Raw genomic sequence first — 17,658 nt, 5'->3', positions numbered from 1 at the left:
CATGTTTTGTACCATCAAGATTAGGACCAATGTGGTTAAGGTAAGGCTAGTATGGAAAAATGTTCTCCTATGAGGTTGTGGAGACAAAGGCCAGATCATACAGGGCTTGGTAAGCCAAGGTAAGGAACTTATAGCAAATATACAACAGGAGGTCACTGAAAGGGTTTTAACGAGGCATGACATATAGGTTGATTTACATCGTTACCATATTGTTTAGCTGCTGTGTGAAGAATAGATTTTAGAGGGGCAAGATTGTGGGGGACCTATTAATGGGCTATTGCAGTTATCCAGAAAAGTGATGACTGTAGCTTGTACCAGGATTAGAACTAAGAATATAAAGATGGTTTCAGGATATATTTTGGAGGTAGAATTAAAAGGACCTGCCAAGTATGGGATGAATGAAAGAGAAATCAAATGTAAGTTCTAAGTTTTTTATCTGATCTGATTTGGGTAGATTAAGACTGAGAGGAGGAAGACTAGGAAGAAAGAAACTGATTTGGAGATCAGAAGTTCTGTTCAGTCCCAGTAAAGTCACCAAAAAAAAAGTTATGTTAAATACATCCTAGTGGAAAAGTCAAGTAGGCAGCTGGATATAATCCAGAGCTAAGGGAAGAAGACAGACTGGAGACATAAATTTGGTGTAGTCATCACCATATAAAACCCAGGATAAAAGTGAGTATAAATAGAAGAAAGGGAATCAGAACAAACTGAGAAACTTCTAACACGTAAAGGGCAAGTAAAGCTAGCAAACGAGACAGAAGTCAGTAAGGAAGATCAGTGGCACGTAATGTTGAGTGCTGCTGTTCTCTGAGCTGCGGATTTGCACACCCAGCTGCTGACTGAATGTCCCTACTTGGAAGGGACATTCACAAGTGCCCCAAATTCTACTTACCCACAACTGAATTCATTTCCCTCATCTTACTCCCAAACCTGTTTCCTTTTCCAGTGTTTCCTATTTCAATGAACAGCACATCTACCCAACTGCCCAAGCCAGAAACCTCTTTTCTCCCCACTACTTCTGACATCCAGCTAAATCCCATCAAATTTCCCCCTTCACTTCTCAAATCTATTATCTCCTCCTCATCCAGTCACTATCTGAGCTCAGACCTGTGTCATCTCTCACCTGGTATACCATTTTGTCTCCAGTCCAGCCTCTCTACAAGGCAGCCATAATTATCTTTCAGTTGATGCCACTCAGGTCAGGCCATTCCCCTGCTTAAAATCTTTTAATGACTCCCCATATGGAGGCAGGGGGAAAATAAAATGCAAGGACCTTATCCTAGAGCTGGCTTACCTCTCCAGTCTTATCTTTTGCATGCCCATTCTTAAACTTCTTCCTCCAATCACAATGCACTACATACAATTCTCAAGTGCACAGCCTGTTCCTCACTCTTTTAACTCCTGATTTATTAATATTTGTTCATGTCAGTTTTCTGCTGGGAACACCAATTTCTCACCCCAGCCTCTTTACTTAGCCAATTCCTACTCTTCCCTCAAGGTTCACCAAGCTTTCCCAATCCCACATGACTGGATTAAGTATCCTTCCAAACAGCCCTCAAAGCACCCTGTACTATTCTTACTGGAGCACTTATCAGACTATATACTGTCTGTTTGCTTGATGAGCAATAAATCCAGCATCTGATGCAGTGCCTTACCCTTGGTAAGGGTAGGAAAAATAGTTTTTAAAAAAATATCAAATAACACATTATGTACATTGGTATCTTAACCCTGGTCTGTCATACACTTACTCTTCCTTCCTAGCCCTTGGACCCCCATATTCCTAGCGTCTAGAACACTGCCCTAAATAAATGGTTCTCAGCTGTAAACCTGGTTTTTATCAAAACCACCTGGTGATCTTAAGATAAATTAAGATTCCCAGTTCTACCTCCCCACATCCCACCAATTTCTGATCCAGTAGACCTGGGGTGAGGTCTAGGAATCTGGAATTTGACAACCTCCTCTGGTGGTTCTGACATGCAGTCATGCTTGGAAACTACTATTCTAAGTGGAGTAGGAACTCAATAAATATGGTTGCAAGTAACATTTTAATTTCATGAAGTAGAATTCATTTCCTAATTCTTTAGAGTTTGAATCTGCTGTAACTGCATCCTGAGTGTGACAGAACAATGCACTAATGTACAAAAGTCCACAAAACAAGCATCCTTTATTGCAGTATTACAAAACACTTTCCATTCTGGCAGTATTGTACAACGCACTTAGCTTCAAGGGTTGGGAAGGAGAAGGTTGGAAACTAAAGTGGGATATTTCAATGGACATTTCTAAAAGAAAAACTGTCCCAGCCCTCCCACCCAAATAAAAATCCAAATGTCACTTAATTTCACTATGCAAGAAGAGGCCACGAGGAGAGCAGCAGGCAAAACTCTGGCAATTTCACTATGGATCATGTCAGAGACAAAGGAACATTCAAAACAGTCATCAGTATGGTCGGTTGCGCTGATCATTTCTGTAGTCGTTTCTAGGAATGAAAAATAAAGAGCCAGACTAAATTCTAATTTTCTACCAAGAGGAAGCATCAGACACTTCTTCAGGGTGCTGGTGACTGGCATCAGCTTGACAATTTTTATAAGAATGACACCATGCCTAATATATTTCTCTGCTCCTAGAAGGTGCTTACTAAATGTCTAATTTATCAGCTTTAAGACACACAAAGTTCCTAGAAGCCCTGCTATCACTAACTCTCTTAAAATTTTTTCCATCTAGAATAAGGACTCTAAACCACTGTGGTATTTCAGGTCAGAGACTTTGCCATTCCAGCACTCTAAAAAGAAGAGCAATATAGTGGAATAAGCAAGCAAACACTTTCATGTAGGAATTCTGGACCTGCCACTTACTATGCAATCTTGGAAAAGTTACTCAACATTTCCAACTCTGTAAAATGGGAAGTACATCTACCTCTGGGGTTGACAGAAGGACTAGAACTAAAGTATACAAAGACACTTTCACAGGATTTGCCACACAGTAAGAAGTGTTTAATAGATGATAATTACTAATAGCTAACAATTATACAGTGATTACCATGGCCCCATGGCATGGCATGGTTACCATGGCCACCGTTGTAACATAATCTAATGCAACTCCACGAAGGAGATATCATTAGCCCCATTTTACAGATGAGAATACTGATGCTCCAAAGGGTTAAGTTACTTGCTTATCAAGCAGCTAATAAGTGGTGGAGCGAGGATTTGAAGGAAGACAGTCTGTCTCCAAACTCTGTGCTCTTAACTACATGCTTTACTAATTCTTGCTACCCTATATTGTCTCTGGCACAGTAATTGACGTTATTTTACATCACTGGTTATTCAACTTTTTCTGCCTCTACAGCTTTCACGTGCACAGCACACTCCCATCAGTACCACCAGTGATTTTCATCTGGAAAAGGTATAACAGAATTTCCAGAGAAACAACTGCAAGGTAGCACATGTGATTTGAAAAAGCACACTCCTATAAAAGGTGTGCTCTCCCCTCACTTAGATTAAGAATCCCTGATTTACATACAGTTTCAAATCATCTCTCAACCTCAATTATCTTTAGCTATGAGAAAGAATACACACACATTTACCTACATTCATCCAAATATAAAGATCATGAATAAGAATTTCCAAAACAAATTTTAGGAATTGCTAAGCAGGAAACAAACTAAACGGATCTTCTCCAACCTAACTGAAAGAGTTGACAATGGGAAATTCAAGTTCTAAAAAACTGGACAAGAAGAAAATGTGATGAAAAGGGCTCAGACTCTAAAATCTAAGAGCAGTGAGGTAGAAAGGTTAGCATGTACATTCTAATACTCACCTTCCTCCCATTTTGCCTCCATAGCCACCTCGGTCTCCTCCATAGCCGCCGCCACTCCTGTCTCCTCCGTAGCCTCCACTTCGGTCCCCACTGTAGCCACCACCACCACGGTCTCCTCCATAGCTCCCCCCACTTCGCTCTCCTCCATAGCCGCCGCCTCGGTCCCCCCCATAGCCACCACCACGGTCCCCCCCATAGCCACCTCCTCGGTCCCCCCCATAACCACCCCCACTTCTGTCCCCTCCGTAGCCACCACTGCCACTTCTGTCTCCACCATAGCCCCCCGCACTTCGGTCTCCACCATAGCCCCCGCCACTTCGGTCTCCACCATAGCCGCCTCGGTCTCCACCTCTGCCCCCACGACCTCTGTAGCCCCTCTCTCCACCGTAGCCTCTTCCCCGGAAATCTGCAAGGCAGAAATGCAAACTAGTAAGGCCAGCAGAATAATGGAAAGTCTCCTTAATGCCAGTCAGAAGATTAATAGCATGCAGATGCTGTTAAAGGCTGACCCACCTCCTCCTAAGGGACGAGAGTCCTCTGGTCTGGGCTCATTGCACTGATTGCAAGAATTCCTTCGAGCAAAGTTCATATTTCCACATGACCTGAGAAAGGAGGAAAATAAAATGCTCAATAGTTTCCAATGGATTCAGAACCCCCTCTTGTACCTTCCAACCCCAATCCGAACTCTTACATCCACCAAAATAAATGGTATACTTACGGATTAGGGCAGACCCAGTCCCCACTTTTGGGGTCTCCACCTCTCCCCTGAAAGCCTCCACGGCCTCTATATCCTCCACGGCCTGGGGGAAAGTAAGAAGTGAGGAGGAATCAGTAGCAGACATTAACAAAGCAGAGGAAAAGCATCAGACGAAAGAACTAAGAGCAAGTGTTCATCAATAACTGGGCAGTGCCCCCCAAAATTAACCCCTTATGGCAGGACTCCATGATTATTTGATTTGGGGCTTTATTTATTTAGTCAATGCAGTAGATGTGGAAGAAGACCCCAGGGCACACATTAAAGTGCAAATAATGCACTAAAAAACTTCGAAGTCCACTTTCTATAATGCCCTCCTTAGTTTGAGAATTTCAGGGATAAAGGTTAAGTGAGAAGACATATTCCAAATTTAAGGAATTAGACACAACGGAAATGAAAGAGTTACAAGTAACTATCAACATATCAGGGAACTCCCAAACTGGTCAGATTAACTACCTACCTAACTAGGTATCATTTAAACAACTGCCTCCTAATGTCCAGGTGAATAACAAACTGCTTTATATAGCTTTCCAAAGAGATTTCTGGAACCTTCGTCCACCACTTTCTTAGCTATTACAACACCTTATTTACCTAATCTCCTATTCTGTACCTCACTTTTAAGATAGAAGGAAAAAGACCGATAGGGAGAGAGAAGTAGTAGCAAGTTCACACAACAGGGACAGAACATGGACTCAAATCCAAACCTTCTGTGTAATACCCAGGCCTGTGAGCAACAAGTATTTTACCTCGTCGCCCACCTCCACTTCCACCTCCTCTCATGAATTCAGGTCTTCTGGTGGCAAAGGACACTTTAATGATGTTGCCATGGAATTCTTTTCCTAAAAAAAAAAAAGAAATGGTTTTGCAGAAATACTATTCTACATCTCCACCTCTCAAAAATATAAAACTGTTTTAGAAATTTTTAGTTTCAGAGGAATAACTGACATGTCCTCACAGAAATTCAAACACACTAGTGTTCCAAAGAGTCAAGGTAACTGTACTAGAACATGACACAATCTACTGAATAGAGCAGATCTGTCACAAGGAGACAGTCATTTCTTACTAAGCAAAAAAACCAAAAAAAAACCCATCTAAAATTTTACATGAAAAAAGCCAAGTACAGAACAATGTATGTAGTATGCTACCATTTCTTTTTTTTAAAGGGAATGAGTGTGTATGTGCATGCATGTGCACACATATGCCTGTCTATACACTGCCTATTGTGCTTAACTCTCAGTAGGTGAAAAGGTGGAAAGGAAACTCATTTTCTACTATATACTCTTGGTACCGTTTGAAATGTTTTTTACCTTAGACAAGTAGTATCTTTAAAAATAATGTGTGCATATGTGATTATACTTATATACATGCATATATACACATACTCTGCTGTCCCAGGGCCTTAGAGACAGAAATTTTCACTTTATATTAAATAAGGGAACGGACATATAAGGAAAAGGTGCCCAAGGAGTCATAAAATAGTTATAAATCCAGGAGTCTTAGCACTTTCACCGAAGTCCTAATTGTTGTGACTGGCAACCTTCCACAATGTCAGATGGTATGACAAGCACTTTTAAATAGGAAACCCAAGGATCAAGTATTTTAAAAGCTGTAAAAAGACCTGGTGAGAGCTGAACTATGGAGTTACTGTTAACAGGCTCATTTGCCCTATGGGGGAAAGGCACAATAATTTTTGGGGGGAGGGTTCACAGGCCTCTCACTGTTGTGGCCTCTCCCGTTGCGGAGCACAGGCTCCGGACGCGCAGGCTCAGCGGCCATGGCTCACGGGCCCAGCCGCTCCACGGCATGTGGGATCTTTCCGGACCGGGGCACGAACCCACGTCCCCTGCATCGGCAGGCGGACGCTCAACCAATGCGCCACCAGGGAAGCCCCACAATAATTTTTTAACATATCATAAGCTATGATAGTTTTATGATTCACAGAAACTATGACACAAGCAGAAAAGTAAGGGAGAATGGACCTAGCCTTCAAGAGCAAGGTGATGGGGCCTGATTAGGGCAAAAAAGTAAAGAAAATGGAGGTGAGGACAGAGTTATAATCTCATCTGTGAAGAAGTAAAGAAATGCAATTATGTCTTGACACAGGTGCAATAATCTTGGAACTGGAAAAGACCACAAGTGCCTGTCAATCCAGCATAGTTTAGCACTTCACAGACAATGGTGCTAGACTGCCTGAGTTTGAGTCCTGACCCTGCCACTTATTCTGTGATCTTGGAAATTATTTATCTTCTCTGTGCCTGAGTTTCATCATCTGTAAAGTGGTAATAAAAGGGTACATCTTATAGGGTTACTGTGAAGATCAAACTGAGTTAATGCACATAAAGTTCTAAGAACCATGCCTAGTTCATAAACCACAGTAAACATGCAGTAAGTGTTAGTTATTATTAAATTAGGGTACAACAAAAACAGTGAATTTATAATAACATGGGGAAATGACTATGTTAAGACGTTAAGTGAAAAAAAGCATGAGACAAAACTACATTTGGAGTATAATGATAAACTATTTTTAAAAACTGGAAGGAAGGGGCTTCCCTGGTGGCACAGTGGTTGAGAATCCTCCTGCCAATGCAGGGGAACGGGTTCAAGCCCTGGTCCAGGAAGATCCCACATGCCACGGAGCAACTAAGCCCGTGCACCACAACTACTGAGCCTGTGATCTAGAGCCTGCGAGCCACAACTACTGAGCCTGTCTGCCACAACTACTGAAGCCAACGTGCCTAGAGCCCGTGCTCCGCAACAAGAGAAGCCACCGCAATGAGAAGCCTGCACACCACAACGAAGAGTAGCCTCCGCTCACTACAACTAGAGAAAAAAAGCCTGCGCACAGCAACAAAGACCCAACACAGACAAAAATAAATTTATTTATTTATTTGTTTATTTATTTTAAAAAAACAAACTGTAAGGAAAAGTTAATACCAGTAGTTGTCTCTATGTAGAGAACTAAGGATGCTTTACTCCTTTCTTCTACTCTCCCATATTTTCTTATTTTCAGGGGGGAAAAAGTCTTACTGTTTCTTCTAAGTACGTATTAACATTATATTTGAAGGGAAATTAACCTAAATTTAAAAAGAATATAGTCAACCAGGCCAACCCTCTACATCTCTATCAGGGTGGCCTTAAGCACAAAGCGTGACATAAGGAAATATTTTAGACAGAGTTCATCTCATTTCTAAAGGTATGTAAAAACTCTGGCCTGTATTCTCAATAGAATATCTAAAAAAGTAAACATGAAGATAATCACCATCTACGAGAACATATTTTGACTTCAAGACTTTTAGAAAACATTTATCCAAACCACACGTTGAAACAACATGAATGAGGGACTTCCCTGGTGGCACAATGGATAAGACTCTGCACTCCCAATGCAGGGGGCCCGGGTTCGATCCCTGGTGAGGGAACTAGATCCCACATGCATGACACAACTAAGGAGCCCACGTGCCACAACTAAGGAGCCCTGGAGCCGCAACTAAGGAGCCTGCCTGCTTCAACTAAGGAGCGGGCAAGTTCAACTAAGGAGCCCGCCTGCCACAACCAAGAGCCGGCACAACCAAATAAATAAATTTAAAAAAAAAAGAAACTATACGAATGAGGTATACCATCAAACCAGTCAATGGCTGCCTTAGCTGAAGGAGGGTCGTCAAATGATACTGTTGCCTCCCCTTTTGGCTTTCCTGTGTCCTTGTCTGTGTACAGATTTATCATTGGTTTTCCAGTCTTCTTATTTGTCTGAGGAACAAACAAGTGGGTGTTAGTATTTTAAGAAAAAGTGATCATGAACCACATAGATAATTAAAATTTTATTTTTTAAAGGAATTTACATATCCATACAACAAATACTATCAACTTAACATAAAAATGAAGTTATCTGTAGGTTCTGAAAAGGAAAGCTCTCTAAAATACATTAAGTGAAAACCAAACTATAAAAATGATACACAGTATATACTGTTTTATCTATGTATAATTTCTTTAAACCCACAAAAAAAGAAAACATAGATAATGCTCCATATAAATATATACCTTGTAAAACTAAAAAAAAAAAAAAAGACCAGGAAGAATGTTCACCAAGCAAATAAATAAATTACCATTAAGGCATACACACTGGATTTTACTGGGAAGGGAGTGGAAGACAAGAACTGTGTGAATTTTTTACATATTTCATGTGTAATTAATAATTTCTTAAGAAATTTTTACTCTCCAAGGAGGAGAAAAAAAAAGTAATTCCACGGACACCAAAACAAGAGCAACTGCAAACCGATATCAAGCAAATGCTTCAATCTACTAACACTGATCTAAATGCTTTCTAGTTGGAGATGAAAATATATGCATGAAACAAACAGTGCATAAGACACTTAAGTACAATCAAGTTATGAAATAAAGCATTATTATATTGGGCAAATATATAGCTGACATTAAAAACATAAAAAGTTGTTAGTAATAACTTGGGTTTTCATATGTTGGCATTTCAGAATATAAAAATGTTTTCACAATTTCATTTGGTTCTCACAATTTTAGGAGCTAGGCAGAGACTATGTTTAGAGTCCTAAGATTGAAAGCCAAAGCTGTGGAAGGCTGTGGAAAGGTACACAAACGCAAGGAATAAAATCTTCATGTATTTTAGCAAATTTAGCAAAGGCCTACAGGCATGGGTGAGCATGTGCATCAGGGAACTTTAAGAGACAAGCCTTACTGGAGTATGGGCTTATTATGTAACCTATGTATCTTAACCAGAATATGTTAATAATTATGAGATTTTCAACATAAGCCAATTTTTTACTCACCTTGATAATTCCTATTTGTTTAAAGAACTCCCCCACTTGATCTGTAGACACACCCTCCCCAAGTCCTTGTACAAAGATTGTGTTGTTATCTGAATTATCAGATTCTGAATCTATGGGGGAAAAAAAAACATGATTAATTTTACATATTCCTTAGGTTTACTACATCCTGTTTAGTAATCAAGAATAATAATTTATTATTCAATATTCAACTACTTCTGTGACCAAAAGGAAAAAGGACCAATAAACGAAACCTCTTAGATAAACATGCAAAGTGGTCATAACAGTTATTTGGTAGGTCAATTCTCACAACTAAACTTCACGTAAAGTGGATCAAGTCCACACTATACCAAATACATAGACCAATTAAGGGAGATCTTACAAATCTCACTCTTCAGATTCAGATACAGGACTCAAGCTCAGGAAGAGATGAAGAAAGTTAGTATAAAGTAGCATTCCTTTCTTTGGAGAGTTTTAATTCTTTCTGGCTAATCAATACTTTTAAAGCTTTCTAGTAGAAAATTGCCCAAATCTGACACTTTGGACTTCCAAGCAAGCAGAATTGCTGGTTTCCCATTCATTGCAATAAGCTTTATATATACCAGAGGGTAGGGGCACCTTGACACACACCTTACCTTACACGCATACTTTTGGATTAGTATAACAAAATAAGAAAGATGCACATAAATTCAGTCCATCAAGGGGTAATTCAGAAATTGCCATCCATATAGAATACTTTAACATCTTAATAAAAACAAAAGTTCTGATTTCAATATATATTAAAAATTTGGGGGGGGCTTCCCTGGTGGCACAGTGGTTAAGAATCCGCCTGTCAATGCAGGGGACACGGGTTCGAGCCCTGGTCCATGAAGATCCCACATGCCGCGGAGCAACTAAGCCTGTGTGCCACAACTACTGAGCCTGCGCTCCAGAGCCCGCGAGCCACAACTACTGAGCCCGCGTGCCACAACTACTGAAGCCCATGCACCTAGAGCCCATGCTCCGCAACAAGAGAAGCCATTGCAATGAGAAGGCTGTGCACCGCAAAGAAGAGTAGCCCCTGCTCACCGCAACTAGAGAAAGCCAGCACACAGCAACAAAGACCCAATGCAACCAAAAATAAGTAATTAATTTAAAAAATTTTTTTGGCTCAAATAGATTTTTAATCTCTACATAACTTTCAAAAGGCTCCAGGCAGCCTTGAATTTCATTTGAAAATATAAAGGCACATGAAATTAGTGCCCTCTGAGGACTTCCCTGGTGGCACATTGGTTAAGAATCTGCCTGCCAATGCAGGGAACACGGGTTCGATCCCTGGTCCGGGAAGATCCCACATGCCGCGGAGCAACTAAGCCTATGCGCCACAACTACTGAGCCTGCGCTCTAGAGCCCAAGCCACAACTACTGAGCCCACGTGCCACAACTACTGAAGCCCGCGCACCTAGAGCCCGTGCTCCACAACAAGAGAAGCCACCGCAATGAGAAGCCCGCGCACTGCAACAACGAGTAGCCCCCGCTCGCCACAGCTAGAGAAAGCCCACGCACAGCAACCAAGACCCAACACAGCCAAAAAAAAAACAAAAAGAAAGGCACATGTAGAAAGAAAGATGTTTCATAAAAAAGAAAAAGAAAAGAAAAGAAAAGAAAAGAAATTAGTGACCTCTGCCCAGAGTAAGACAATTCTCTCATATATGAATTCAGGTTTCTTAGACCCACTGACCAGACTATCAATCCATTGTAATATTTTCTTAAACACAGCTATTCTACTTCTAATTCCCCAATCATACCAATTGTCTCATACTTGATTTGCAGTAATTAAATAAATAATGCTAATTAGCAGTACAAAATCAAGTATTTCTTCACAAAAGAAAAAGTAGAGAGCATGGGAAAGCACAAACATAGCAATTTTTCCTAGCAAACTTTGCAATCAATCCCCCTGAACTTTTCTTGCTGGTACATCTTTAGAAGTGAAGCTCCCTGGTTCTGGCAGCATTATCAAATCAAATCTTCCTCCTGTACTAACTCTTCCGAACACACACACTTTTCCTTTGAAAAACTGGAAAACTAACATTCTCTTAACGGCAGAGTCACAAACTACCATAAACCTTACCAGCATCTGGTCTGGGTCCATAATCCCTGTGACCTAAGGAAAAAGAAAAAGAAAAAGAAAAAGAAAGCTATTTAAAGTAACTCATAAGAAATCATTTAAAAACAGTAATAATAACCAAGGCATGAAAAGTCAATACTTCCAAAATCCTTGTAAGTAACCATCACAGATTTACAAAGTAAATATATAAATTAAGTTTTATTAAAAGTTTAAGAAATCAAGATGAATGTCAATATTCCCTTAAACTTGTCCCAGACAGCACCAGCCACTTTGGCATTACGCTAGTATCACTTTTGTTAAGCTCTGGTTGTGAAGGCTGATTGGAAAACCCTAATAATTTAAAAACACCACGTCAGCTACCTTTATTAAAAAACATATTGACAAAATCCAGTGAAGGTCTCATTCATTGGTCACCAGACTCTTTCATGCAAATTCACTGTGTAGAAACCCATTGGACTGTTTGAGATCAACTTTGTCTTTTTAATATTTTGAGATATATATTTGCATATATATAATTTTTTTAAGCACACAACACACACCAGCCTCAACAGAGTAAGAAAGGGCTTAGACTACGTCTGCGGGATATTGGTGGCTTTTAGGTTTATATAGCATTTCCACTGAAACATTTTGGGATACTCAGCACTTACCACCAAAATTTTTGAAGCCACCGCGGTCACCACCACTGCAGAGGAAAAATTGAAGAAATGATTTCTTCCTTAGGTCTCTAATGTGCTGAGCCCTGGGCTCAATCTATACTTAACTGTCACAAGTAGAGCGCCCAGGAAAACAGTAGCACCTCTAACTTTCCAGTAAATTTCATTTCATAGACTTCAAAATGTTGTTTTCACCTAAATGTTTTCCCAAGGATCTATTTCCACAAGGGTGCCTTTTCAAGCTTATTACAGAACATACCTAATATACTCTTATTTTAAAATTTTCCCAACCCCAAGCCAAAGGGATAATATTCAAATCCACTTAAACTGGAGGCACAAGAGGAAGAATGCTAAACATTCTTTCCAAGGGGAAAGAAATCATTTAAAAACAGTAATAATAACCAAGGCATGAAAAGTCAATGGGACAAAGTGAGAGAGTGGCATGGACATATATACACTACCAAATGTAAAACCGATAGCTAGTGGGAAGCAGCCGCATAGCGCAGGGAAATCAGCTCGGTGCTTTGTGACCACTTAGAGGGCTGGGATAGGGAGGGTGGGAGGGAGGGAGATGCAAGAGGGAAGAGATATGGGGACATATGTATATGTATAGCTGATTCACTTTGTTATAAAGCAGAAACTAACATACCATTGTAAAGTAATTATACTCCAATAAAGATGTTAAAAAAAATTTCCAAAATCCTTGTAAGTAACCATCACAGAATCACAAAGTAAATATATAAATTAAGTTTTAATAAAAGTTTAAGAATTCAAGATGAATGTCAATATTCCCTTAAAGGGGAATATTTTTGTTAAAGGGGATATTTTTGTTAAATATGAGAAAAAGACTAGAAGAAAAATATAAAGCAGAATGGGAGAGGTAAAAACTTAAGCACTCTGTTCTACTGTGATACCAAACGGTGGGTTTTATGAGATGAAGAAAAAAGTGAGGTAGGTACAAATATACACAAAAGTGAGACTGAACGAAAGCAGTCCTAAAAACTCAAATCATTCAGATATCTGGTAAAATGAGCACTAAAAGAAAGCATAACTTTAAACTGCCCTCCTATTCCATGCCCACTGCAACATGCTAGCTCTCTTCACAGCAGAGCTACTGAAATCCATGCTGCCAAATGCTCTTGTACACCAATCAGCAGACCATATCAGAGACAGAATGCTACATACTCCACAAGAAAATGACTTTATTTGGCAATTTCCACTGCCAGGTAAGTCAATGGCCCTTGTGTGCATAGCTTTATGTAAGAAATCTAAGATCTCTCTTATCAAGAAACTCTTAAAATACTCATACATTGAAAGCTTGTTTCTCTTAACTGAATTTTGTAATCCTCTAAGACTCATGTGCTGACATGGATACAAAAATACCCAAAGTTTTTAGATGGTGATATCTAATTTTCTATTACGACTAATCTTCTACTATAACCCAAGAAACTAATCCAATATACTAATGTCTCTTCACTGCTTAAAAGCCTCTGCTTTAGTAATAACCCTGCCCTCTAGATGGCTTTTCTTGAGCCACCCTGAGAAAAATCATTCTGACTAAAATGAGAAAGAATTTTTTCTTTAGAAGTCTATTCTACTACCTTGACGTAAAAAAAAATTCCCTTGCAACTAGCATAGGTATGGACACACGCATCTTAACTCGCCATTAATTTTTATTTGATGCCCAGGAAATCCAAAAAGGAGAATAACACTACTTCAAGGCTATGCAGACAAAGTGAAGCTCAGGTCTTTCATATATATAGTTTCCTACTGAGTGTCTAAAACCTCTCTTTCAGAACGTCACCCAAGCCCTCCCACCAACCCATACTTCTAAATGGCCTATATATCATAGCTTAACTCTTTAAGGAAAGGAAGCCAAACAGAGTTCTGAGATTAATTGCTAAAAATCTTATTAGAAACAAGATATCTCAGGTTTCTTCAAAGATGATCATTAGAATTCTAAAAATGATGAGAAAAGAGCTAGTGAAAATATTAAATGGGGCTTCCCTGATGGTGCAGTGGTTAAGAATCCGCCTACCAATGCAGGGGACAGTGGGTTCGAGCCCTGGTCCGGGAACATCCCACATGCCGCGGAGCAACTAAGCCTGTATGCTACAACTACTAAGCCTGCACTCTAGAGCCTGCGAGCCACAACTACTGAAGCCCGCGCGCCTAGAGCCCATGCTCCGCAACAAGAGAAGCCACTGCAGTGAGAAGCTCGTGCACCACAACGAAGAGTAGCCCCCGCCCGCTGCAACTAGAGGAAGCCCGCGTGCAGCAACAAAGACCCGATGCAGCCAAAAATAAATAAAATTTTTTTTAAAAAAGAATATATTAAACCCACATTCCTATGTCAGGACGTTAAAGTACCCAGGATAAAGTATTTTTTTTTTAAACAGGAAATTTTCACAATTAAGTGCTGGAGGAGGCACCACTTAATTATTCTGCTGCCATCTTAACCAAATCCCAAATTGTTTATCTGGCCACAATGGAGGGAAAATATGCAATTTCATATATCAAGTAGTTCCTAAAATTTCTATTCTGGCCAGCAATATAACTCTGAACAATTTTTTAAAAAAGGACACACCCCTGGTAAAATATAAAGGATATAAAACAAATGACACTTGAATATGTTTATAATTTCCTATTCCTCCATATAATGGCATTTTAACTTAAGTCATCATTACTGAGCATTTCCTTTGAAAATTCAGCAGCTGAACACTTCAAACACAATGGCCGTAAATATGGAAACACCCATAAGTACATTCGAAAAAGTACTAGTCTTCAAAGTAAGAGTCTCAGGGTATATATAGTCTTAACTATCACTAATCAATCTTGAAAATTTGGACAAGTCAGTAATTCTCCCTAGGCTTCAGTTTCCTCCTTCACAAAGTAATGGTCTACACCCTTACTACCTGAAAGGTAGTCTATGGAATAGCAGCAAAGGCAGAGCCTGGGAGCATCTCAGAAAAGCAAGCTCATCCCAGACCTACTGAATCAGAATCTGCATTTTAATAAGATCCCCAAGGAGTTCATATGTACATTACAGTTAGAGAAGCACTGGTCTAGATGACCTATAATTTTATGTGAGGCTTTCTTTCAAGTTCCAATGTTTCAGTCGCTTTTCTCTTTCCTTATTAAGAAATTTCATATTAATTAATTAGTTACTTACTAGGAAATTTATTATATTAAACACAGTAAATAAACCTCAAATAGTGCCACTATTAAATCAGTTAACAGAAGATGAGCCTGTGGTTAAGAATCTTTCTTCAAATCTGCAATCAAGTTACATGTCCCTTTTCCATAAACTAAGTTAAGGCCCCACTAGCAAATTAAGACACAAAGGCATGTGAACATCTGAGTCAAGATGTTGCCACAACAAATTTGTTTTCCTCCCAGAAAAAGAAGCAAACTTGTACACATAAAGAATTTCTGAAGTAAGGACATTTTAATGTAAAGAAGTAGAGGTATTTACTAGGGTAGAGACATAATATAAGAATACTCAAGGGGTTTCCCTGGTGGCGTAGTGGTTGGGGGTCCGCCTGCCGATGCGGGGGACGCGGGTTCGTGCCCCGGTCCGGGAGGATCCCACATGCCGCGGAGCGGCTGGGCCCGTGAGCCGTGGCTGCTGGGCCTGCGCGTCGGGAGCCTGTGCTCCGCGACGGGAGGGGCCGCAGCGGTGAGAGGCCCGCGTACCTCAAAAAAAAAAAAAAAGAATACTCAAAATTTATGGCTGAGCGCCCCCTGCGTAAGAAAATCAATTGTATATTCTTGACTCAACTACAGAAATCGTTGTCCCAAGTTCAAAACCACAATGAGCAGCCTACTCTAGGGTAGACTCTGAGGGTTCTTTCACTGTTACAGCATTACATATTTAGAGACGACAGTCAGATTTAGTTTCAGGTGCTTGTCAAGAAAGAAAATATACTTTGACAGAATCTCTATTCCCAAAATTTAATTTTTAAAAATCCAAATATATCTATATTCAAGGACTAAAACTGCCAAGAAGTAAAAGGACAATACGGGAATCTTTATTCCCAGAAAATTCAATACACAGAGAGAAAAAGGAACTTAGCTAAATATTGAAAAAGATTAGTTTTTAAAAAACTGTTCTGTGTTTGATTTTTCATACTAGTAATTTACCAACATTTCAGAAGGCCAAGAATCTACCATTCTAGAGCTGCACTATCCAATACAACATTTACTAGCCATATGTGACTACTGACCTTTTGAAATATGGAGAGTCTAAATTGAGATGTACTCTAAATGTAAACTACGAAATGGATTTCAAAGTCTTAGTATGAAAAAAAAGAATGTGCAATATCTCAATAATTTTTATAATGATTACATAAAATATTTGTGATATGTTAGATTAAATAAAATATATTATCAAAATTAACTTCAGCTGTTTATTTTTCTTAATGTGGCTACTAGAAAATTTTACATTACACAAATGGCTCACAGTTAACCCACATTATATTTATATTGGGCAGCACTGGCTGGGCTATCACCAGTAGGAGGCCATTGATCTATTTTAGATGACAATTAGAAATTCAATCTTTTTTGCTGCAACTGCTTTTTCAAAGAAAAACACTGTTTCCTATAGTCCCTATCGTCTTCACGTTTCTCTTCCAAAATTGGAAAGCTGACAGCTTCCTTTGGTCTGAATTCTTCCTGCAGTCAAGTAATCATACAACTTGAGTCTAAGAATGTCATATCCTTTACCACACATCCCACCTTCACCTGCAAACTGTGCCTCTTCTTTAATTATAAACCCAACTAATGCCAGATATTCTTCAAACAGCCCTCAAAGGATCATATTTTCAACCTTGCTATTTTTAAGTAAGATGATTACAAACACAAATGGGAGTGTTGACGAAGACTAACAAAAAATGTTTGGGTATTTCTGGTACTTAAATGTAAAACCAAGTGTAGGGGGAAAATAAGCCCTGAAACTGGTCTCTTTTTTTTTTTTTTTCATTTGAAACACTTCACCCCTATAAATAAGCTAAAAATCACATCCTGAACAAGATATTGTGACACATGAAAATTATATGAACTTCGTATTTCAGTATCCGTAAATGAAGTTTTATTGGAACACAACCATGTTTATTCATTTATATATTGTCTATAGCTGCTCTGGTGCTACAGGAGCAGGGCTGAGCAGCTGCAAAAGAAACCGCATGGCCTGCAAAGCCTTCATTATTCCCTATGTGGCCTTTCACATAAAAAGTTTGCCCATCCAATATAGAGAGTACGTATAATCATTCACATCAACTTCTTAAAAGGCCTTTCATGCACATTCCATTTATTGGCTAAGGGGGTGGGGTGGGGGGAGGGAGGGAGTATACAGACAGCAACTGGGTAAGACCTCTCCCCCAAAAACCCTACCCTGACTTGAACCAGATCACCATCATTTTGACCTAATATATACTGGGCTTCTACACAAGATTTTGTTTGAAGAGGTTCTAAAGTTCAATAAAAAGATTTGAAAATCAAAAACTTAGTTCATGATTCAGTACCTGAGCCAAAAATTAT

At 39.4% G+C, this 17,658-nt stretch overlaps 1 protein-coding gene across 2 annotated transcripts in view; it reads right to left on the bottom strand.

Annotated features, from left to right (window-relative positions):
- Positions 1-2,145: 2,145 nt before the first annotated feature.
- Positions 2,146-17,658, bottom strand: part of TAF15 (TATA-box binding protein associated factor 15) — a 29,587-nt gene continuing 14,074 nt past the window's right edge. For both annotated transcript variants that reach the window (XM_082604561.1, XM_082604562.1), the window contains exons 8-16: positions 12,115-12,149; positions 11,471-11,503; positions 9,364-9,473; positions 8,182-8,311; positions 5,314-5,406; positions 4,532-4,613; positions 4,327-4,415; positions 3,814-4,219; positions 2,146-2,476 (exon numbers count right to left, since the gene is read on the bottom strand). In XM_082604561.1, coding sequence (XP_082460687.1) covers positions 2,437-2,476; positions 3,814-4,219; positions 4,327-4,415; positions 4,532-4,613; positions 5,314-5,406; positions 8,182-8,311; positions 9,364-9,473; positions 11,471-11,503; positions 12,115-12,149 — 1,018 coding nt within the window. In that variant the 3' untranslated portion in view covers positions 2,146-2,436. The remainder of the gene's footprint in view (positions 2,477-3,813; positions 4,220-4,326; positions 4,416-4,531; positions 4,614-5,313; positions 5,407-8,181; positions 8,312-9,363; positions 9,474-11,470; positions 11,504-12,114; positions 12,150-17,658) is intronic.

Source organism: Mesoplodon mirus (genome assembly GCF_964341445.2).
Source record: "Mesoplodon mirus genome assembly, chromosome: 18".
NCBI classification, from domain to species: Eukaryota; Metazoa; Chordata; class Mammalia; order Artiodactyla; family Ziphiidae; genus Mesoplodon; species Mesoplodon mirus.
The sequence above is the reverse complement of the archived record's forward strand: the minus strand, read 5'-3'. Positions and strand labels throughout refer to the sequence as shown.